This window comes from Frieseomelitta varia, unplaced genomic scaffold, assembly GCF_011392965.1.
Source record: "Frieseomelitta varia isolate USP_RPSP 00005682 unplaced genomic scaffold, Fvar_1.2 scaffold_298, whole genome shotgun sequence".
Classification (NCBI taxonomy): domain Eukaryota; kingdom Metazoa; phylum Arthropoda; class Insecta; order Hymenoptera; family Apidae; genus Frieseomelitta; species Frieseomelitta varia.
In genome coordinates, this window is record NW_025110032.1 from 270404 (window position 1) to 296191 (window position 25788).

General features: G+C 39.0%; 1 protein-coding gene across 1 annotated transcript in view; it reads right to left on the bottom strand.

The window, feature by feature from the left end:
- Positions 1 to 9419: 9419 nt before the first annotated feature.
- The window catches only part of LOC122529602, a 193505-nt gene continuing 177136 nt past the window's right edge, over positions 9420 to 25788 (bottom strand). The window contains exons 5-6 of the mRNA XM_043655886.1: positions 24914 to 25145; positions 9420 to 11817 (exon numbers count right to left, since the gene is read on the bottom strand). Coding sequence (XP_043511821.1) covers positions 11732 to 11817; positions 24914 to 25145 — 318 coding nt within the window. The 3' untranslated portion in view covers positions 9420 to 11731. The remainder of the gene's footprint in view (positions 11818 to 24913; positions 25146 to 25788) is intronic.

Below are 25788 nucleotides of genomic sequence, written 5' to 3' on the forward strand. Positions count from 1 at the left end.
CGAACGCGAAGGCTCGACGCGAGGTATCGTCGAGGCAAGCAATCGAAATTTGATGTTTCACAATTGTAACACCGCCATCGTCGTTCCCGCCGATATGGGGACATTCTTCGTCTCGAAACTCGCTGGTAGAAAAGTGGATGTGCTTCTTGTAAGCACCACTCTGCGTACGTGTAGACGTGTGGACGGTGGTCGGGTAACCGCGAGGATGTGCAAATTTACATTGAGAAACCCGGACGAAGACCTATTACGTTCTTTTCCGTGTGGCTCGGACGTTTCGAGCTGTGGTACTTGGTGTACATGAGCACACAATGCCGCTGGGATGCGCAAAGAAACGAATCTACGTGTAAACTCGATGTGGCTTGCTCACTGGAAAAACGTCTCGGGATAGAGAAAAATAAAGGAAAGGGGGGGAGGAGGGGAGGTAAAATGATGAAAGGAGAACGGTACAAAGCGTAGCTGGAATTCGATTGCCTGAAGAACTGTTCGGAAGTATTGTTGCGTTGAAAAACGACTCGAGTATGTGGTTCGGCGAGAACTTTGAATTATTTCAGACACACTGATATCGTACGTCGTTAAATTAAAGAATTAGATGGTGAGAGGCTCTTTTATAGGCGAAAGTTGAATTATTGTCTGCGGAGGCTGTTGTGGAATTAGATAAATGGTAATATTGTTCCGTCGTTGTATCTGCCGCGTATTGTTGTAATTTACTCTGGCCGAATAAATTAGGTTTGGATTAGGTTTATATCTCAGCGAGAAAAGCAAAGTTACATTCTTTTCAACATCGCGCGAAAGCATTGATTTTGGAATTTGTTGTTGACAGTGTTAGAGTACTGAGCTTTGAACTTTATATGAAATTCTCACAGAGAAAGAGATTATTCTGATAATACAAGATATATTTTTTTCTTTCTTTAAATGAGATTAAAATTGAAATTACGTCGAATAAAATCTGTTGTAATATAAACTGTCATTTCTGACAACAGCGTGTATTATCATTTACACCAATTAATAAACGAATTGTGGAAATTGCCAGTCTCGCAGTTATGCACAAAGTTTCATTCGCCATTCAACTGCGACCGAGCCACCACCACGACAAGTTCTCAATGCGGAAATAACGTATTAGTATATTTGTGGTTGCTGCGTCGCTGCAGCTTCGTTAATACCAATGATGCAAGTTAATGGCAAGTAAGATGCAGAAATGGTGGAAGACAATGACGGAGGACACTGTTGTTGATTACGAACATCAGAATATTCAAAACTGGCTTATGCTTATATGATCTACAAAGATTTGTCGTTCCGAACTTTCGCTAAATATGTTACGTATACATAGTTTCACAGAGTAGATTTCTAATCTTTCTTACAGAGCATCATTTCCAAATTTTCGATCAATCGAAAATAATTTATCAATTGGTGAAATTTGTTCGTTTATTAATTGACGTAGATAATCAATGTAAGTAATATGGCTAAAGAAACAATCGTAAATCGGTACAATTGAATATGTTACACTGTTATCCCTCAAATGGATTGAAACTTTTTTCAATTCACGTTACTGAAAGAATAAATATAAAAAATATAAAAGGAATAAACATAAAAACCAGAAGAGAAAACTTGATTTATTTTTATTGCGACAATCCATCGTTATCCTTGACACGGATTTCGCAATTTCAATGTTACCGAAGAAAGAAGTACATTTTCTGCGTGCATAACACATTGAGCGGTGGCACAAAAGAATTCAAGCTCTTAACCTATTTCAGCTCTACCAGTGGTTGTCGATCTTTCTCGTGAGACGTAATCACGATAAAATTGTTTGAAAAATTTACGAGAGGCGAGAAGGTAAATGGCCGTCGAACTCGCAAACCAGTTAGTCAGCGATGGAAGGTGGGCGCCGGGCGAAAGAAGTTAAAGAAGGGAGAAAAAGCAAAAGAAACTTGGCGAGGAGGGCGTGCTTTGTAACCAATATAAATTCATTCTATTATACGACGCGTACTTCAGAGCTGCCCGTAACACGCGGTGGCTCGATGAATTACAAATGGAACAGGCGGTCAAAGTGTCACGTTAAATTTCCATAGGCATCCACTTAACTCTAGCCTCGACTGACTGGTTCACTCGACTCTGCTATTTCATTATCGAATGCATAGTGCATAGTTATGTACCGGTTAATCGGACAACAGCGAATTCCCTCTGGGAGATGTTGGAAACAAAAATCGGGGAGACCGGGAAATCGGTTCGATGTACGAATTGGTCGATTAAATTTACGGAATGCGTGCAATACGCGAAGATACACGTACGAAATATCAAAAGTAATTGGTCATTGATAATCGAAGGATTTTGAATTATCAAGTTTATAATTACCCAATTTTCTACACGTTAATAACATGGCCGGTAGTGCGTCAGTTATTCAAGTAAATTAGTCCACTAATACACGTTCAATTGCGTTAATAGACAGGATATAATGTACATTCCAGGGAAACATAATTGCGGCTTATATACGGCATTTCAGTGGTCTATCTGGTATGCGCGCAGATACCTAACAAATTTTGCAAATTAAGTCCCGTGGAAAGGAAGTCTAGCGCAAATAAAATATAACTCGTTTCGTTTGAAGTTTAAAAGAGAAAATTTGAAACAGAAGGCGCCGATATAATTATTACGTTTGATTCTTTAAAAATCGAACGATTAAATAATCAATCGAACAAACTGTTCCTCTTCGATGTTTGAAAACAATCGATTTGAGGGCGAAAAAAAGGAAGGATTTCTGCGTATGAAGTTTCGTGATTTCGAGGAATGAAAGCAAACGCTGTTTTCCTGTGAGAGCTGAAACAATACTCGGTGATTGATACTCGAAATTCCCTGGCGTATCTTCTCTCGTTCTTCTGTGTTTCCACTATGCAGTATAAATGTTATAAACGACTCGTTTGTCCTCTTTCTGCATAATCGCACGCATTTAATACGGTGATTATCAACGATATTTTTTTTTATTAGTAACGATGTTGCAATCGATATACGAAAGAAATTTGTTCTGCATAAAATTCCTCCATCCCATGAAGGTTTATTAAATTTATTTGAATAACAGATAAAGATGTAATAGCACAAATCCGATAATAAATGATTAACGATGAGAAGTTAGTCCTTAATCGTCTAAAGGTTCAAGTTAACATTACAAACTTACTATTATATCTATTACCTAGGTTATCACACTAAATCAAACATTAATTTCACGTCGAAGAAAATTTCGATAATTAATCATTAATTAATTCGTTGAGTCAATCGACGACTAATTCGTCAATCACGATTAATAGTCACATACTCCAATTAACAATCGTCAATTGCATTCAAAGTTACCCAACATCGATATTTAAAACGTTTTATCAACATGAAGCGTCCTTAACCAAACAACATTTTCCATCACAAAATGAAAGAAATAAAATTAAAAAAAAAAAAAAAGAAAACTCGTAGCTGGACATTTTCCAATACGCGAGGATATAACGTGCACGTAAAAATCGGATATTTCATCATCGGCAAACACGTAATGTAGATACGTTTATTTCAATCTTTCGAAACTCATCGAACAACAAACGATTATTGACATTTGATAATTTCATATGGAATATCTCGGTCGGCGGTATCGGACGATTTTTTTCGTGCTGTTAACGCACGGATGAAAATACCTCTCTTTTTTATTTATTTCAACTGCGCTCGTCAATCTCGGCCATTAATTGAAAGGATCAATCGCAGTGGTTAAGAAGGAATCCGCGGAAGGATTAACGAGATCCTTCCCGAGCCGCTCCGTGTGTTTCAGCCCACTAAACGGGCTTAGATCGCAACGTTACTCTGTGCACACACGACCTTCCATTACAGAGACGATGCGCACGGCCGCGTTTCTAATCGGAGAGAAGCTTTTCCGCTACGATCTCTTTTTCTCGTACAAACAGCTTGAGCAAATGTTCGCCCGGCGTGTAGTATCAATTCACAGGCGGGGTTAGTCGTTGCGTCCGCGACGGAAGTATCTTCCGAGTCGTTTCCGGGAAGATCGCCCGTTGAGAACGGGAGGGGAGGTGGAGAGCATAAACTAGCCAGAGTCCATTACTCTGTCTCGGTAGATCGGCATCCGGAGCAAAGATCGCGCGCGCGACCTAATACCGTCTTTCTTCCGGCTAATGCGGTGCTTTGCGCGAGATAATGTTCGTGCCGCCGTGTCCTTGAACGCGGAAAACATTTCCAACTGCCGTATAAAACCTCGTTCGGAACGCGTTTCGAATGTTTTCATCGTCGTGGAACTTCGACTCCAGAGTCGCCACTGATCGGGAACTCCTTGCGAATTTTTCGAGGGAAATTTACGAATCGATTAGTCATTTCTTCGGTTTTATTTTCCTGGTTAGAGGGACAGTCTTGTGGCTTTAATTCGAGCATTTGCGACTCCGTTGCTGCGTTGGTTGAGATCTGTACAGCGGTGTGAGATTTGGAAAATATATAGGTAAATTTGTCTTATTGAGCAAATAAGCCGGAGTCTCAGAGTACCATTCATATTCCCCAAGCCACGTTAATAGATTTCACATGTTTATGTATAAAGTACAGTTACAGTTGCAGGAAGTTCAGCTTCTGAAATATTCCGTTCAGTATAGCGTTTAGTATTATTCATCAAAAAACCAATAATTATGAATCAATCTTCACTCGCGTGTCGAGTTCCTGTTACCATAGCACAAAGCTTCCATTCGTTGTTTGTTGTTTCGCATAAAAGGTTGCTTCGCGCTATTTGCTCGGGCGAGCACGCGATTTCGAAGTTAGGAACCTAGAACAGTACCTAGCGTCAGTTTTGGAAGGAAAAATACGAGTTTCGGGCATCGAGGCGAGAAAGAGGCTGGGCAAGGCAACAGTTACCGCCGCGTGTTAGAGAGTTCTCGTTGTGGAGCGTGACGAAACGCAGCGATGCATGCTCGCCGGGGCGAGGAGAGAGCAGAGAGTCGCGCGTCTAATTCGGTAAACGTGAACTAAACGTATCAGCCCAGGTGTCATTGAAGATGTTCATAACGAAGCCGAAACATTGAGAGAGGAGACAGGTTCGCGGTTTTCCCTCTCCGCTGTGGCCGAAGTGGCGGACAAAGAAGAGGATTTCTGGGGGACGAGTATACGGGGCGTTGGTGCGCTCGCGTAACCGTATTTGATGGCTGGAGGGATATTAAGCGGAGCTCGAAACAAAGTTTATTTTGCACCAGTCACCCCGACCAAGTCGCTTCACGCCGCCAACTCCTGCTGCTACTACTTTCGGTACTGGCGTCACCTGTGTCGTTCTCTGTGACTGCGAAGGAGACAAATAGAAAGAGATCAGAGAAAGAAAGAGAGAGAGAGAGAGAGAGAGAAAGTAACAAAAAGAAGCAAAACTAGGAGAAACGGAACGTGGAAAGACAGATGGTTAAAGAGACGTAGGAAAGAAGAGGGGGTTGAGAAAGGGTGCATTGAACAAGAGCCACGAGAGAGAAGTGGACCGAGAGAAGAGCGGATGTGACACGGTAGAAAATAGTGGATGTGGCGAAGAGAAAGGGAGAGGACATAGAGAGGTTGCGGTGGTAATTGTTACGGTGACGACGTTTCAGGTAACTGAAAGGTCGTTTCCTTTGTCGCGCTTGTGTGCAAGATGGCGGCCATTCTAACTCATAGAAACAGGCACACGTATACACCGTCGGCCGACTAATAGTTGTATACGTACAATTGCGGGGGGATACAGCGGAATCATCCGTGGCAGCTTGGCAAAGCACACAATATCCCGAAGGTGGTGTACCTGCGTGGTATTCGTCTTACAAACTTTGGACTAGCAGACGTCGGGTTTCCTTCCGCGACTTTGGCAGATTTGGCTTCGACATGTCTAGAGAGTACTGGGATCTTGGCTTGAGTTAATTGTGGTCCGTTCTCGGCCTGCAGACCGTTCTCGGCCTGCGGGATCAATTTTATACCGGGCGTCCGTTGAATCGCCATCGTAACCGACAACGTATAAATCCTTCCTTAGGAAGCGAGCAACAAACGGAAAATAAATTTGTTCTGGCGTATACGCAGTTTTAGGAGGGACAATACAACGTACGCTACTGCTTGCTTAGTACCTGGACACTTTGACGATTTGTACCAACTGAAAATTAAAAATTGAACGCGTGGCTGGTGACTAGATTCGGTCGAGTGAATAAATTAGAAGCGAGGTTGTGGCCAAAGGTTGTGTTTGTTACTACCATATGCAATGAGGAGACAGATCACGTAGATTTAAATTATTTATTAAAGAATTTAGCAACAGAGCATTCGAGTCAAATGTGCAATTTATCCGTATGTCCAATTTTATTTGATTTATAGCTTAAAGATTAAACAATCCAAAGTCCGACACTTGTAGAGATACCAAACTTTCATCGTTGCATGTTAATTTCTATAACTGTACAATTTACGACTTAAAAATTTACAATTTTATCGTTTCGTAATATTGCAAGGCAACTGTCACGACAATAACAGATGAAATCAGCTGCTCTTTTTCTGTATAATAATTTCATTACATAAAGCGTCATGTCAAAAATAAGCAAGTGTCCGGATACATTGCAGCAGTAGTGTATTTATACAAGGAGTTATTACTTGTAACTATGGTTGTTGGAGTGAAGTCGACACATTTCGCATTTTTCTTAGTTAATGAAGTAAAAGTGCACTTTTTTAATATTAACCCTAAGTGCTCTTCAAATCATAGAAATTCATCGAAAGAATCTTTGCCGACGATTAAGCAAACTTCACAAGTAATAAATGCAACACGAGATGCATTAACTTCGTCAGTGGAGACACGTATATCATCAGAATTACGACTAATGGCAGTTTTAATTGAAACAGTTGAATCTTCTTCTGTTTGCATACAACCATGTTAAAGTAATTCTTTACGTTAAAAAAAGAAAAAGATAACGAATCTTACATAATAAAAAGAAAAAGAACAAATATATCTCTTTGGTATCTTAAGACGTTGATTGAATGTCAAATGCGCGTATTTAATTTTTTCTTCTTTTTTTTTTTCTTTCTTCCTTCAGTATAAATGATATTTCCAACAAAATTTTACAGTGTTCCGTTTCAAATATGTAACATGGCAGCTATTCGTTATAACATCGTAGCATTACTTCTTCGTAAGCTGAACGTATATCGGAGTATTTTTCTGGTAGTATAACTATTCTACAAATTTTATCTATCGTTTCCGTTAAACCCGTAGCAGGGTTCCGCATTCAACGTTCACCTCTCTCGAAAGCCTCATGTACACATACAAAAATTCATTCTTCATCTGTTTTCCCCTTACCCCGTCCGTGTTCTTGCACACGGAGAAATATCTACAAATAAAGTTTACGCTGGGAATCTACCGGAAACCCCATACAGAGTCGTGTACGCTTGTAACCCCCTCGAGTTGTACCAGGCGGTAGACGAAAGATACAATTGTGTACAAACGAGAACAGAATTTACGAAATGGCTCACGGTGTAAGCACAACGCCGCGTTGTCGGTTAATGTAAAAAAGGGTGTTTTATCCGATGTATTTCACTCGCAATCCATTCTACCCTGTTTTGATAAAACAGGGAAAACGAAACGAGCGAACGTCTTTCGTTGTACAAGTCGTTACAAAATAGATACTCCTTGTACACTCGCGTCTCGTAACTCTAAAACCACTCGAAAGTTTCCAATTCATTTTTGGAAATGGCGAGATACCACGATGAAAACTTATCTGATTATGGTATGAAAAATTTTTACAATGTATAACATTATAATATAATATAATTCTGAAACAAGAGTACCTAGTTTTGTGCTATTATAGTTTTTCTTTTCAGAAAGAACTGATAAATTATTTCTTGCTCCGTTTCTCATTGTTCTGATCACGAAATAACATCGGAGTTGAAACTTTCTAGATGGTTATACTTATAAGACGCAGTGCAGGTATAATTAGGTAGATCTCAACGTATCTCTCAACGACTTGCAACACAAAAATTCGAGAAATTATTAAGACGCGTTATACATGTCCACGATTTTTTTTCCTCAAAAACTTCGAAGAAAAAGTAAGAGTATATTTTCTCTGAGAATCTTGACGCGTATCCCTGCCATCAATTTCCACGATACCTTTGCCGACCGCGCTACATTTTTCCAACACTTTATATACAATCGAGAATTTACATGCTTAACGTCAATTCATCTTGCTTGACGCTACATACGCGTAGCTTTACCTGTTGTTGATACACTCGCTCCTGGAGAATAAAACTCTCTCCGTCTTTCTCTGCTGTAGATGTATATATATACCGGTTCTTCTTTTTATGTCGACTACTCGTAACGTAAATGCTCGCCGAAGTTTGCCAAGGATCCGGTTTGGTTACACGCGCGCGAAAGTAAAGAGGAGCGTTTTCTATATCCGCGGAACAACACGAGAGATTTTCCTACCCGCAAGCCGGAGAAACACGCGACACGTAGACGCTTTATAGACACGCAAAACCCTTCGGCGGCTTTAAACTTCCTTTTAGACGGGGTTCGTGCTTTTACTTCAGCCTCGAATTTCTGCTTCCCTTTCGAATAGTCGATCTACCGATTATTCTTAGCTAGGAACAGTGGTTCACGAAATTACTCGAAGATTTGAATACATCTTTCATGGATGTTTTACGTGTGTCGCAAAGATATGAAACATTTTGAAATGTAACCATCACAATTAGTTTGTGGATTTTTTAAACTCCGTATTTTTTTGACAGTATGATTTGAAACAAAACTATCTTACGCATAAAAAATGTATGGTGTCGTGAACCATTCTGCAGTTAAAGTTTCATATTTCACAGAATATTTTGTACGAAAGGAAAGCTTTTGATTGTTGATACAACTTATACGCTGGCAAGCAGAAAATATTCGAGCAAACGCACCGAGGGACGTACACACACACATATAGTGAAATACCGCGCTTTTTGAGGGGAATATTTTTCATGCTTTGTCTCACGATCCATTTCGTGTAACAATTCGTCGCATGTCGCAACTTTCAACGTAATTTATAATTACGCTTCCGGTTTGTTTGATTTCTTGTTTCCATCGTTAGTTGCTATGTTCTATATCTAGCTATCTATTATACAGGATTTGAAGTATCATTTCATCATTTGGTATATTCATTTCCCTGTTGAAATTCAGGAAATATTTATAGCGGTAATGCCAGGAATTTGTGAGATCTTACAACATTTGTTAAAATCGCTTCATCTCGCGCTTGACAACAGTGATGTACAGAATGATTGAAAATTTCCTCAAAGTTATCATATAATATCAGTGAACGTGAAGAAAATGAATACAAAATACTAAAAAGATAAAGAAAAAAGATTATAAAAAATTCTGATATAAAAAAAATGATAAATTTTTAACATTATTAAATGAAACACATTCCCGTCTTTGGGAATTTCTGAAATTCTGAATATTTTACAATATCTAAAGCTTTTCTATAACATTCAATAATCATTTTTCAATCAATCCATACATCAGCCTATGGATCAATAACACCACATAATTCCCAGAGACAAATGAAACTAAGAACTAGCTTCTATCGTCACATTTGATCGATTATTACGCATCGATTATTACACATTTCCCGAAAGAAAAATTCTCTCTCTCTCTCTCTCTCTCCCTCTCACACTGCAAGATATGAACAAACGTGTAGGTACACAGGCGTGTTCCTGTTCGCGAATACCTCGTCCCGCGGGGGTACTCTCGCGCGGAAACATCGTTAGATTGTGAAACGTAGGACGTAGAATTTTCTGCGGTACGTAGGACACATCGCAGGGAAGAGGGAAAAGAGAAATTAGGAGTCTGGCGAGCGCCACTTGACTAGCCCCTTCGCATCAAAATCGTCGGATCGATCACCGGTCCTTCACCTGGCCCGAGGACAATGGTTCAATAGACACGACAGAATGACGTAGAGCGCGCGTGACACGCATCTTTAGTCGGAATAATGGTAGGACATTCGATCGTCTGTCCTCTCTCATCGAACGACGAAATAGGGTGATGTGTGGTACTTGAACGTCCTTTCTAACAGTAGCTGACGAAAGTGTTCCAACACTTGCAGAAACCTCTTGCGAATATGTCGTATGTGTGTGTATGTGTATGTGTGTATATATGAAATGTCTTGAAATTTCATTAGCTTTGTTTAATGAATTTAATGAAAGCGAAAGAATTCACAGGACTCGTAAAATATGTAAAATTACATAGAATAATTTCAATAGGAAAAAGAATTCTGTCTCTCTAGAATTTAGGAATTTAATGCTCGTAAAAATATATAAATTTGCACAAGTATTATGTATGGAAGTATTTAAACAATTCAAGTAAGCTCCAAGTATTAAATGTAATATCTTTTGTGACATGTTGAAGATAGCTGTTCGTACTTCGCAATTTTTAATTGTCTCTGGCAATTCGTGACAGTCGTGTCTCGTTACAACGCTAATGAAATTTTAAGCCGTGCTTTACAATGAATTATTTTCTATTATAGCGAGTATCCAAATATTTTCGTGAGCTACTGTACCTTGTTCGGAATTTTACATTTCTCCAGTCAGGCTCTCGATCTCTTGCCAATTACGTGTTCTTCTCTGTACAGCTGCGTTCGTCGATAGGAACCGGAAGAGAATATCTGTGACAGGGATCCTTTGAAGCGGAAACGCGATACGTAAGCAAACGATTTCACTTCAAAGCTAGCTCTCGACCTTGTCCTCGAACGGATCAGTCGGTTGCTCGTTACTTTACAGACACGGAATTTATTTGAGCAGTATGTCGATCGAACACGAATTAGATTACAACTGTCTTTGCCATAGCGAGGAGCTCGTACTCAGACTGTTGTTCATTTAGTAGCACATCATGCGATATTAGAATAATCTTGACGTATGTAGGTTAAACGTAATCCTTAACTACGGTAACGATATTGCTGAATTTTCAGTCGATGATTAATTCAATGAATTCCTGCTGAATCTTCTTACCTAAATGTGAACCTTTAAAGTACTTTTAGAGTGCTTATCTTTGAAACAAGTCTGAATATTTATTACACAAAGTAATGATAAAAACATGGATGTCTCTAAGTTAAAGGATAAATTGATGTCTTATAACTGAAGTTTCTTCGATTGTATTACATTTTATACGTCCAACATCTTTTTCTTATATTACTTCATCAAGTAATACACAATACGATAAATTTCCAGTCTAAATTTTGACAAAATGACGTTTGGTATATGTTAATTTTGCTACTCGTGTAATGTCGATGTCAGTGCACTAAACGCAAAAATTACCGACCCCATTCTGAGCTATCAAGTGAACATCAGCCTAATAATATATCGAATCGAGAAACTTCGGTTCACGACGAATTGTTCTCGAATAAATCGCGTTCGTATTATCCGATACAAGTCGAGATAAGCGTATCAATAAACCGTGTAGTGTCCAGGCATCGTCTCGATCTTGTTGAACGATCGTTTATCGGGGACGTATGTACGACGTAGACGAGTGTTAACAATGAAAGCGATGGTATTTTCGCGATCGTTCCTCCGCGAACGAAACCGGAACCGAATATGCTAAAAAAACACGTGATACCAATGCCGATTCAACAGTATTGTTATTTGGTTTCCCGCCGCCGGTTCGGCCAGCCCTTAAACTACCCTCCTTCCATTTTCTCCTGCCTCTCCTTTTGACTAGTGCGCTGTTTATCATGCGACGCCCATGGACTCCCTTCCCGCAGCCTCAGGCGTATCGTGACTATCTCAGGAACAGCTGGAGCATACACAGCATCAGCATCGTCAAATAGATGGCCGTAGGTGTCTCGCTTCCGTTCTCGGAGGTCACTGAAACACACATGCGCGCGCGCACGTTAACGCGCAATGTTATTACGTTGTCTTGTCTCAAGGTTTGCGGTTACTGTGTACACTTGTCACCTAAACTGACTATTAGCCGGGGTGGACGATGAGCCGATCGAACGACACTTTAGAAAATTCTGGCGATGTTTTGGATTAATCTTTACTTTAACTGTTAATCGTGAATCTTTCATCTCGGGGATGTTCTGTTTTATAAAATTTGTTCTGTCTGTAGAAAATTTCAAAATAATCGTGGAACGTTTAAATGATAAATTTCACGATAACTCGGAACGTTTAAATTGTTTTCAAATTTCTCTAATAGCTGCTATAGACATATGAAGCAACATTTTAAAGACAAGTAAGTTGGTGCAAGGGTTAAGTTTCAGCTTTGAGAACGACAGTTTCAGAATTAACCTCGTTCATCATCCTCTAGCCAGTTTGTGTGACTTTTTAAATATTTCAACGTAGATCGAGTTAACCTATGAATAGAATTATTCTCGGAAGTAAAAGAGAAACGATAATCTATAACATGTTGGTTTAATTTAATCAAAAGATTTTTTTCTTCATGTCTGTTAATAAATAATCGTACAGTAATATATGCCGTGCGATATGTTTCCACAAACAAACGGATTCGATGTGTCTCGTCACACTGAATTGAAACTGACAAACGCACGCGCTGGTAGTACGACGATAGTGCGTGTCTATTGGGAAAGCTTGAAATTTAATGAATAGATATCGCGCTCGTCGATGGAAACGGTAATTGGTGGATTTTCATGCCGATAGAACTAGCATGTGTTATCGATTGCGAACGCGACGCGTACGAAAACCAAATACTAGGTATTCTGCTGGTATCAATAGAGGTTGAGATCAACTGAGAGGCACACGAGATGATGACATTTCAAAGTTGCCGTATCTAATCCGTTTCACCGTATTTGTGAACAGCTTATGTTCATTGAACTTTCTCAATTAATTCCAAACTGTCTCCAAGCCGATCATCGATTAAATTTTTGCCATAGAATGATCATTGTAACGGGTATAGATGTATAATAGCACGTGGATAAATGAACGGTCGGCCGTAATTGTCCGTTTGGAGTCTCAGGAATTTTCAAGGTGTTTGGTATTAAAATACAATTCAAAGATTAACTGAAATATGAAAAATATTGCTTTACGTAATATACGTTTTTGCTGTTTTTGAAACGATATAACGGGATTAAATGTTTTTTAATCGAAACGTTACGTTTCGAAACTTGATAAAATACTTGTGAACGAAACACTGAGACTTGGAAAAATTCTGGGACACGTAGCTATTAAAAGTATTTCTTTTAGAATTTTACATACGAATGAATCCACGCTGGCTGATTTTAAATTGAAAGGTTTTAAAATAATCTCGAAAAAAAAAGTACAAAAGAAACAGTTTGAAACAACGAATTTAGTTATTACCGAATGATACCTGCGCTGATAAATCGGTCAAGAGTGACCACGTATTTTTATTAATTACACCAAACTCCGGAAGAGAGAATTTCAATGTAATCCAAAAATTTGTCATCGAACGGATCTCATTACATGAACGTTCCCGCTGTTTCCATTTTCTTTCGTTTCACGAACTTCTCTCATCCCATCGCCCTGCGCGGCTTCACATATTATCATATGCTAATGGTTACACGAGATTATCCAAAAAGCGTTTCTTACGGATCCCGCAATAGCTACGGACTGGAAGTTCAGGAAGCCGATAATGCGATTAAACGCACGTCGGAATATTGAAACGTAATAATAAAAGGTGGTAGCCGAAGTGGAAAGCGTCTTGGTGGGAGGGGACGAGCATTAAACGAAAGGCCAATAGATTTTCTTCCCGAAGGACGCTTTGTTCGGCCGAGAGAAGGCCGAGGGAAAAGTCAATTTCGTAAAAACAATTCTGCTAGACCGCCGGCAACGGAGTAATACGTACGAGTCAACGAACACGGGGGAGGCAGCCTGCGAAAAGAGCCGGTGTGAACGAAATGAAATTACCGCGACTGCAGCCGGCCGAACGAATTCCTGTAACGTCGATGCCGGGGATTTGATGGGAAAAGGGACCCGAAAGGAACGGCAGCCCGACCGCTTTCGAATTAGACGCTAACCCGCTTTCTTTCTTAACGTATCAATCTTCCTCCTAACCGGTAATGGATACCCTTTTTACCAGAACGGATTCCAGATACGTGCCTAATCCCGACGTAAATATATCGCGTTTAATAAGGATACCGACCATCGACTAGACTTTTAGATTGCTAATATACTAAGACTTGTGCGCCCATACTGGAACGAATGGCGCGTCGTTTCGATTATTCACGCAACGAAAGACTGAAACAGAGAGGTTGGATGTCACGGGTTGGTTTAATTCGATATTAGTCCGTGCAACAAGTGTTATTAATATTTCGCAAATCGTCTAAGAATCGTTGAGATTAGACGTCGAGGACAGGTCGGTGAAAGATTTCCACAAAAATCTCGCGCGAAGCCTTAAATCTTACGAACGACGATCTTGATGAATGAACGAACATCTTTAATTGTAACGTATGATTAGGATGAATTGTTGTACAAATACAAAATTTTGATCGATTGCCCTGTAATCTAAGGATTCTATTTCGTACGAAATCAACAGATGTTCTAAGAATTAGGAAATCAACCTTAACAATATATCTCAAAACCAGTGAAATCTACCAAAAAATTCTATTTAATTGCTATACATGTAATATAATTCAGAAATAACATAGTAAAATTTCACGAGTATCGGCAACTCTTAATTGACGAATGTGTGTATATTAATTGATATCATCGTCCACGTTTGTTTCTGCTTTAGCGATTTATCGAGAAACGAAACACGCGAAATTTGTTCCGTGAACAGTCAAATAAATTTCTGACATTGGCATATTATTTATCGAATAATACCTGAACGAAATGTAAATATTTATTCCGTGATTTGGGGATGGTTATAAATTTCGCTGAAGATAATGAATTTCACGGTTCGAAGATTACAAAAGTTGTAATTTGTACGAAAGACTTTAAAGCCACTCTCCTCTCCGCAGTTAATGCAACGCGACATCTAAATTTCAATTTCTTTCTCTGAAGGGAAGTATGTACTAGGTGTAACGAATATTTTCAAGGTAACTTCCTGAATATTCCTTGGACAAACTTCCTGCGCGAGAGCAGGTAAGGATGTTAGGCGAGGGCGTAACATCAACGTTTAATCTAGGAAATCCGCCTATAATCTTAAATTTTGGTCTTACGACGGGCGTTTTCATCGGTTCATAGTGCTATTAAGGAAGTAGCAAGAAATTCGAAATGCTAGGAAATTTGTTGAAATTCTTGAAATTATCCAATTGCGGCTATAGTAAAAAGCAAGCAAGTAAAAAGCAGAGCAAGAGAATGATGATGTACGAAAATATGGAACAACGCAAGTAGATAGTTCGTAACAATAGTTCATTTAATCGATAAATTGCACTAAATTATACAATTTCTCTGCCCTGTCAGAGAAATATCTCTGTATTTAAAAAAAAAAAAAAAATAAAAACAGTGCACTCGAGTACAAGCAAAAATATTTTTTTCTCTTTTCTCAAAACAACAGAACGTTATAACAACGCGTACAGAACATTATAAACGTTTCTGCGCGCGTAGATATTAATGCAACAAAATAATGAATTTTATATTTATGCAAGCGTTGAAACTTTGCATGTCGCGCATGCATTTTCATTTCAAGCTTTCAAACAGTGTTTAAAAATAAATTGTTCCACTATTCCGAAAAACTGCAGAGTTTTAAATCGTTCATTCTGCGAAATGAAGCTGAGATTATTATTAACTGAAATATCATATTTTCGAAATGAAATTTTTGAAATATAAGAAAACAAAAATACATACATACACGCATATATATATATATATATATATATATATATATATATATAAATATATATATAAACCAGGAAAGTAAATTCCGGTATTTTAGATACTTGAACAATAAAGATAAATCTATCTGAAACATACATTTCTATTTGAAACACGCATGCATATCTCGCGTTTTTGAGTAAAATATCTCGCTTGTTTAAGCAGCCCGGTAACGGAGGTTAGGATATAATGTATTTCCGGCCGCGTAGAAGGGTAGTCCCACCGGTGAAATTGTCGGGTGGGGGACTACGTATAAAAATGCGATATTATACATGTGAAAGCGGCTTGCAAGACTACTCCATGGGTTCCCGGTGAGGGCTTTTCAGCGGGATTCAAGTGACCGTGCGTTTTGAGAAGTACACGAGAGAGAGAGAGAGAGAGAGAGAGAGAGAGAGAGAGAGAGTTCTTGATATAAAAACTCTCCAGACAACTTCATGAGCCGGCATTCTAAAGTTCGTGACGCGAGTCCTCGAAAGTTTTACAGAAACGATTTACTTAGAGTATATGGGGTAAAGGACTAAAGGGTTGTTGCCGTCGCGTACACGTTTGCTCGTGTCGTGTACTGTACACACCGTTCGTATTTCCACCTTTCAGGGTGGACGGTGGAAATTTCGCGAGGTATAGATAGTTAAGAAAAGGAAGAAGAAGAGAAAAGAAAAAATGAATGGTGGCTTGTTTTAGTCGATTGCAACGAAGATGTAACTTTGCAAATTACGTGAGATTAAGTTTGGAGAACGACATTCTCCAAGAACGAACCGGACTTACAATTTTGCACGCTGCTAGTGAACCATCGCCGCGCTGAACGCACGTTGTCTTATTTCGTATTCAGTCTGCGCTTTTCCTTTTTCGACAAGTCTCTCGTCGTTGTTCCGTTCCAATAGCATATCGTTCGAATATCGACGACAGCGATTTCGTTTCGATAAAATCATTCGGATTTCTCGATGGTGGCGTAGAAATTAGGACGTGTCAATAATCTTGGGAAAATTACCAGGTAACTGTGAAAGTTGTAAACACGAACGGTGAAAAACACGATCGTTGTGCGGGCTATTGATCAAGTTAAATTGACGTAAATTTAAACCAACATTAATTTTAATTTTCGAAATGCTTTTTTCTAGTCATGTCTTTTATCTAGTTTAATCTAGACAGAAATGTCGAGTAACTAATGTTAACTAATGCAACTAATGTTTTATCTGCATGTTTCTGTCTCGAGCACGGTTTTGACATTACTTCAATTAACTTTATTTCGAAAAGAGCTACCTGTCAGATATTAAACATCGTCGTCAAATAAACACACAATAATTCCACTTTCCATTTAAATCAGTATAAAGCAGATCGCACGCCTCTCCACGAGAGTCATTCATCTTTCATTAGACGTCCCCCGACGACGAAATCGCATCTAGAATACCTATAAACTTCCGATCGCGTTAACATCAGTCAACGTAACATCAACCGCGAATCGTACACGTAATTATAATCAATGAAACCAATACACGGCGAGTTAACACGTTCCCGGTGGCTGCACGATGAAACGCACGATATTCGGTCGATCAATCACCGGTGTATCAAGCTAATAAAAGATCGATCCCGGGGAAAAGAGGAATGCCTCAATTACTCGAGCGACGTGGCCGAACGATGGAAAATTCCTCTATATAGATTTTTCTTAGGGTTGACCGGGCCGAGGATTCCTTCACGTTCCAGTAACCCCGAAAAGTGATTCCTTTCGATATACCCCTGGGCTCATCGGTCAAAATAATCGACGTGGAGACACTTCCGATAATCACGGACGCTAAGCATCGCTCGATCAATCACCCGATAGCGTTCTCTCGGCCTACCACGCCGTGTAAGTGGACTGGCACGAGCATTTAGACGCGGTATCCACCTGCATCGTATACCAGGATATTTCCCTATCTGACTACACGCGGTTGCTTCTCGATAGCGGTTGTTCTCCATCGCGCCAACCTATAACCCAGATAAGCGAACGTGGTCGATGTTGTCGTTAGTTCTACGATCGGTTGTTAGCCGATCGCGGAGAGAGTGTCAGCTCGTTAAGTGCACTGCGGCAACCAGTTTCTATTGTTCGAAGAAAAACTGAGAAAACGTAGCGTGTTGCCAGAGTGGGGTGAAGGATCGTAAGTCGTTGGAATTTTTGTAATCACGGATCTCAGCGCAGTGGGAGGATAAACGCAAGTTACTTAAAAGTTACTTAAAAGTTATTAAAACAAATATGCGAATATCGTTAAAATAGAGTGGGAAAAATCAGAGAATTTGTCGCCGACAGATGACTTTAATTACGAGAGTTAGAGCGTAAGACACGTATTCAATGAACAGTCATTCAACAATCGAAAATTCGCTCTTAGAAAAAGCAGGAATTTTTAGATTGAAAATTCGTGATTTCGCGATATTCAGAGATGAGAGGCGACTCTAACAGAGAGTTTATCCATTCTTGAAGTAGCTAAGTACACGTGGCTGCAAAATGTCTCGAATAATCAAGTATTCCAAGCCTGATAGCAGACGCCACTCGCCGAGTGCCGTTGCATGCTGAATAAACCTATCATATATCCTTGAAATAAGCACACGTTTCTGAAGCACGTTATCGTAATACTCGTTTCTCTTTCAAGAGACCACTTGCTATTCGAATGAAAGTAAGAAGCGTTTACTCTCTCTCTCTCTCTCCCTTTCTCTCTTTCTTTCGTGGTACTGTGTGCATCGCGGTTTTGCTCGCTTTGATAGTTCTCTTACTATTAGTGGCGGAGAGGAATGATCGAGTTTATTCGATGGAATGAGTGTCATTCTTAGTTTTGAATGGTCTCTTTAAATGTTCCTCTCTTAAATTCAAAATTCATTTCATTTTTTTTTAGGTGGATAAACTTCGATGGACGAGGTGAAATTTATTTAGTCAGATATATATTGCGTGTATGCAGATTTCCAATATTAAATAATACTACGATACGTTTAAGAATTCTCGAAAAAGCCCTCTGCAGGAAAGAAGGAGAAGAGAAAGAATCTTAACGCAATATTAAGAATCAAAAGACCTTTAAATAGAGAGAATTAGAGAAAAGAGGGAGCTGCACGTACAGCGCGTAACCGTCCGGCTGAAAACCATTAACGATTTATCGCGCAATCTTCAAGGTCCATAAAGAGAGAGAGATCCAAAGACGTTCAAGCTTTTTCTACCCTTTAGTTGATCGTCGTACACGTGAGATCAGCGTCCGGGGATTCCGGAAAAGATTCGCGAAGTCAGTGGAATGAAGACTCGAGGACTCGAGGGTTAGGGTTCGCGAGAGAGACAGACGGAGCCAACTGACGAGAAGGGACAGTGGCTTTATAGGGGTCAAGAGAAAAGAGGGCCAACGCGAAGAGGCGAACTTTCGAAACGACCATGCTAAGAACTCGACAGTCGGCATCTTCTACGAGGCAAGTTTCTCAACGAGACTAACCGTGGCCGCCATTCTATTGGAAAAGAGAATATAGAGGAAACTTGGAGAGAGTTCTACTGTTGCTGCTTCTAAATTTTCCGTGTGCATGCTGGATTTTTTATAGAGTAAGAGAAGGCCGAAATTTCGCAGGACAATTTCAATGTATGTAATGTAGTAGATCGTTTGGAACGTTGTCCAATGATGACTTCGTTTCTCGCTACAGTGATTTTATTCCGATCGAGTCATGTTTATAGAGGTGGGTTTCTTTGAATTCGGTCGATATTTGATTCGTTCTTTTATTCAGGTTATTGAATTAATTCTACATTAATTTCAGTCTTGTAATGGAAAAGGGAAGTATTTTACGATTTTAGTAGGTTTAAAAATATCTGCTACCGTTTGGATGTTCTAAATATTCGCGAGAGTAATTTAATTTTTAATTTTTAAGTCAGACTGATTCTTCTAAATTGATGAAAAAAATTTTCAAAGTTAATTGGAGCAGTGATATTAAATTTAAGCAGTTTTACTTCTGTTTCTTTAACTATTGAACTACGATCATGTTCTTCTATAATATTTGATACACTTCAACTTCTCACGAACGAATCACCCGCTCGCAATTAAAATTCAAGCGTCGCGTCGCTTCAAATTTGTCGCTTAAACTATGTTGTTCGACTTTATGTAGAATAGTCTGGGATGGTAACGAATATCATTAAAACATTCATGAAACATAACACGAATACGAATACACATAAAAATTCTGAAATATTTTTAGAAATCCTGCAAAAAATTAATATGAATAATTAGATTACATAGAATTAAACCTTGCGTTATGCAAAGAACCAAAGAGACAGAATTAAATTAGCAAAGGGAATAAATTAAATTTTTCGCAAAAAAGGAAATTATTGAATTCATTAATTAATATAATGTGATAGCAGTTGGTAATTAGCAATGCAATGCAATGAATAATTTAAATAATTTCAATGCACGTTACATTTTAATACCAATTAAATCTTTTTATCATTAACAGAACAAAAAATTCGAATACGTCGTGTAAATTCTGATTGGAAATGTTATTATATATGAAACACACGTATTGGGAATAAAACGATACGGCCGAACAGTAATTCGCGTCATTGTAAACGCGACGCAACAATTTCCGCATATCAGAAATTTTTTCGAGCATAATACGGCTACTAAAATGTTTGATGTGTCGATATTCCAACAATTCTGAATTTTCTGCAATACACCGGTCACAATAACGCCGTATCCTGCTACTGTTGACCCATATACGTACTTTCCCTGCGTATCACGTGAGATATCTCGGTTCACCACTGCATAGTTGATTGCCTATCCCAAATAACTCTGGTTTACCGCCGCATAACTGATTGTCTATCCCGAAACAACATGATTCTGCGGCAGTCAATGGATTAAAGTGACACATATCTAACGTGAAACAGCCCTAATATTAAGAAGAAACTACCAAATTTTCTTTCTCCACCTGGCAATGGGACGGTAGTAATTCAAACGGAACTTCAATGAATTTTAAATAAGAATTCTAACTCAATTGTAATTGGTTAGTTTTGAACGTCGAATTCAATAGTTGACGTACCGTGAAATTCAATTAGTATATATACGTTGCAATAAATTCAATAGTGAGCAAATACTTTCTGCAATCATCGTATATTATTAAAGTACAGTTAAAACAGTATTTTCAATAGTACGGTTACGAGACATTTTGCAGGATGTACGAATAAATTTTTAAAAATTCTGCAGTGGCAATTATTAGATTTGGACTTTATTATTTAATATTTTATCATTGTTATGTCATGTTAGAGCATTCAGAATACTTTTACGAAATAAAAAATTTAAATTTGAATCAAGAAACTGATCTACTAATTGTACTCTATTACTATTGCCATATTATAACTAGAAACGTTGCAGACATTTGATAGAATGTTTAATAATACGGGCAAAGCAATTAATTTAAGAGATAACAGCATGGAACGCTATGAATACCTAACTGCGAAACGATTTTCACGCAAGAAGCTAGTGAGTCGTGTGCGTTTTAATCCGACAACGGAGCCGCTCGTCTGACGCCATCCATCATATTCTACTTGCACGCGCTAAAATTCAATTTAATCGGGTAGCAGGACCGGCCGAGACTCGTCGATAAAAACCGGGATGAAATTTTAAGATAATTTTTTTTTCTCCCCCTCTTTATTTGCAGTACGCTTCGTTGGTAAATATTCCAGCCTGATGGAATATAATTCATTGCCTTTTGTTGAGAGAATGACACAGTTCCCCGGCGCTGGCGACGCGACGGCAAAGTGATTATTCCAATCGTGCAGAAATCGCGGCTTTCAGCTAAATTTCGAAATACCGCCGCGCAACGCCGCACTGCGGCTAATAAGAATCTCGGTGCAGTAAAACGACGAGGAAACTAATTCATCTCCGGTTTCACGTTCGAACGAGAAATTGGAAGTATATAACGATATTTTCTGGTATTGGACTTTAGGTCTTTTTTTTCTTTTTTTTTAGTAATTATAAAACGTTTGAACGGACGGGTCAATTGTGTTTCTAAGTTGTTTGATTTGAGAGAAAGTTAGATATTACTACTCGTAAGAACGACGCGTAAGACGGAACTAAATAATTACTTTCAGTGTGCTATTAAGGCGAGAATGCCGCGGAAATTGAATCGTAAGTTTTCTGTAGTTGAAAAATCGAAGACGTTTCATATTCTTTCTCGCTAGGCACTCTCTGACATTGTTTAATCGCCTTCATTAATATCTTTACTTTTTTACCTTCTACGCTTTCTTCCTGCTAACGATAACATTAAGGGAAAAGGATTAATTTCTTGCTGACAGATGCTAGTTTCATACCTTCTCCACCGTGATAAGAAATGGAAAATGTTTGAATATTTATGCCATTTCGCGTAATCTAACTGTTGGAGGGTCTTTAATTCTCAAGAGGGATCAGAGGAATTATACTTGCAACTTCTCTATTGCGCAGAAATGTAACAATAAAACGTTACTGTGATAATTCTTATTCTTTAAAGACTGAACAACTAAAAAAATTAAATTTGTATTTTCTTGAGAATCGGGGATCCACGATGTTGCGATTGATTGTCAATCGAGCCTGTCACTAATACCTGCTTTCACGATTTATCCGTGAAAAGCATGTGAAAATACTTGTTCGCGTAGATGGTACGTGAAAGTTGGGCGTGGCGCAAGATTTCTGTTAGTGCTAGTCCCTGGTTTGGGCTGGTGCCACTCTGGTGCCTTTATGCCCCATCTTCAGAGTTTCCCTTCAGAACTTCCGCTTTACGACATACCTTAAGCTATCAAGAGCCGAGCAAAATGAAGTTTTAGCGACTCTAAAACAGTAAACTAGAATTTCGCTCATGAGGACGTACGCTATATGCTGCAATAAACTAAATTCTTGATTCAAAAGTTAGTCTTTTGTTACGTCTCATGTCACGCTTTGTTCGAACGTTAGCTTTCTTTGTAGCAAGACGTTCAATCTTGTTAAAGCGATCGAAATGAAATTCGAGGAATTTCCTTAGGCAGCATTCTTTCGGATGACAATTGAAAATTGAATAAGTAATTCTTGTACATGCTTTCTTCAAAACGTATCCTAATATTTTCATATCCTTTCTTTTTATTCTAGAACCTTCCACGTACAATTTACGCAAATTAGAATCTTGAATGATTATGCACTTTGCTTAAACACTTGAGTGATAACATTCTAAAATTTAGACCTTACCATTTAGAGTCATTCCTATCCAGTGTATAAGAACTTATACACTGTGCAAAGATCAACGTCAAGGATGAGTGAACTATGGACAACATCAAATCGAACAAAGATCCATAACGTAGCGAACGATTTCTACCAAGAAATTCCTTTTCGCGGATTAACCAAAGAAGAAAGAATTGCATTAAGAATTTAGATTCGATTAAGTACAGGACACAGCTTCAATAACTTATGATCACCTAATCAAGAAGACTGATCCTCCCTTCTGCAATGGATATCAAAAATCTGTCATAGCTCAACACATTCTATATGAATGCACAAACTATGAGTGGCAGAGAAGATCCCATAGGATTAATCCTACCGCTGTCTTGACTTGCCAAAATCATCTCAAGGGAACACTCCAATACTTGATGGATATAAATCTATGCCAAAAAATATAAGTACCGAATCTAGTCGCTGATGACTATCTTGATGTCGACGCGACATTAAACCTGCACAAAGAAAACGAACATTCTAAAATTTAATTTCACTATCACCGATTTTATTCCGCTACGTATCAATATAAATCCCCAAATCACGATCTTATTATCTGAAATTCTCTTTTTACCTGCAACTTCACGCTACGTCGCGGCTTGAAAAATTGTGTTCTGTTAAAACTGCATCGAATGTCCGGATACATTTGTGCGTTAACGTACGAACAAAGTACATAGCTGTGCTTCGTCATAAGACGTCAAGTGAGTCGCGACAGGAATTCCGGTTGGGTATACGACCGTGGAAACGACGTACTCGGCCGCCAAGAAAGAAGAACGGTGAGGGAAAGGAGGAGCTACAGAAAGGTAATAGGAGCCTCGGTTCTAACCGTGGTCGGTCAATTAAATCTCGTCGACGTCGCGTGCAGGAAGCGAACGCGGCGTGCACCGGAGGCTTCCTTTCCGATTTCGAGTGGGTGGACCCTAACTCTCGAAATTTATTAGCCTGTGCGACCGACCGGCTAATCCTCGGGTTGGTGAGCCCGAGCGTGCAACTATTACCCGCCGAACGTACGATGGCCAGTTTCTCGTGGGCCAGGTGTGTTCGTTCGTCGTGTTGAAATCGAGTGAAGAGAGAGAAAAAAAAAAAGAAAATAAAGAAAGAAGGAAGAGAAGAGAATGAAATATAAAACGAAGAACAAACAGTCTGCTTTGGGATTTACGGAGACTTTTCAGCGACGAGCCGCGCGAATGGGGACTGGCCGAGAATGCGAATGAAATGTAAACAGTAGCTCGGAAATGGAGGATTCGCTGCTTTGTCTTATGTTTTCGAGACTTTTAAGTGATTCAATTTTACCACGGGTGTACTACATGCTTCTGTCGGTTCACAGACACTCTCGCTCCGCTTTTGAGAGAATATTCTTCCACGGGGGCTTTGTCGGTCGTATCGTCAAGGGAGATCTCAGTGAATGTTTTCGTATTAAGAATATTAAAGATAATCTGGCGAGACAGTGACAGTGGGCGATTGGAGTCTGATTTCGTTTCTTTGCTGGAAATTTAAAATATTGTGATTTTTGTTTCTCGAGTAAATTTCTCAGTCATCGCGCAAGTCTTCCAATCACGATCGCATCTCAAAATAGAAAAAAATGAACAAAAAAAAAAAAAAAGAAAAAAGGAACACAAATTGAAATCTAATGCACTTCAAAAATAATCAAACTGCAGTTTCCACCAGCAATAGTACATTCTCACCGAATCAAAAGTAGAACGTTTAACTGTCTCATGTCGAAATTTAGGTTCTGAATCTCTGTGAATTCGCTGAAAAATTACCAGAGTCGGGCTTTTACAATAAATCCGTTCGTCATCCTTATCTTTGTGGCATCTCGTGCGCGATTAAATTTCTCTCGCAAAAAAAAGAGAGAAAAGGAAAGAAAAACGTTGGATAGTTCTGCACGTCGACGTGATGTCTGTCTGTGTGTGTGCGCGCGTGTCCGTTGTACATTCCGGGTCTCTCATTCAAAGTCAGCATAAAACTCGTATTACCTCTCTCTGGCACCGGTTCACTCAGTCCAGCGATGAGCTGCACCTCGCTTATCGCCGAATATATGCCTAAAATCTGGGCACTGCATCGTAAATTCAGCTGGTCGTTCACGAAATGGAACGGTTGAAGGATTATCTTGATCTGGATCCACTGAAGATTCTCTGTCTGATCAGTGTGCGGCGAAGTAGCGTCGTTGCGATACAGCTGTTCTTGATGATTCGTGTACGATTCCATCTAGACAGAAAGAAACCAAACGTTTCAATCGTCGTATGATCTCAGTAAAAATCGATGGAATTCTGGAAACGATCAAACGTGCAACACCGCGACTGCAGAAAATATAAAGGGCATATTTCATAATGAAATCGTCTTCGACGAAGCTATGTTTCTTTATCGCTATGTTTCCCATTTTTATCTTACGTCCCATTGATGTCCCATTAATTCTATGTTCCATTTTCATAGTATCAAATTTCTTTATAGTTATCGTGTGGACTCATTGGTGAAAAGTAGATTAGTTCATTGGTTTGACTATGTTGGTAAAATTCGAAAGAATCTAAAAGAGAGAAGTCGCTAGATATTTATTTGCTTATCTTTCAGCAAGAGGACTGATAAAAAGCACGTGAAAATTAGGTGGCACGAAATTTGATACACTTGAATTTAATCAATCAATACGTAGATACTACGATAAGTAGAATAGTGTGTCGCTGTTTTTCTGTTTTCTTTTTTTTTTTTTTTTTTTATATATGGGAAGAGCGCAGACGAGCAGAGCGAATTTGGTAAGGATTTGCGCGAAGAGAGTAGAAAGGGAAAGAGATAAAAAAGGAGTAAGAGAAATAGAGAGTGGCCGAGGAAATGTAAATCTGCTTTTAACGAAATCCGT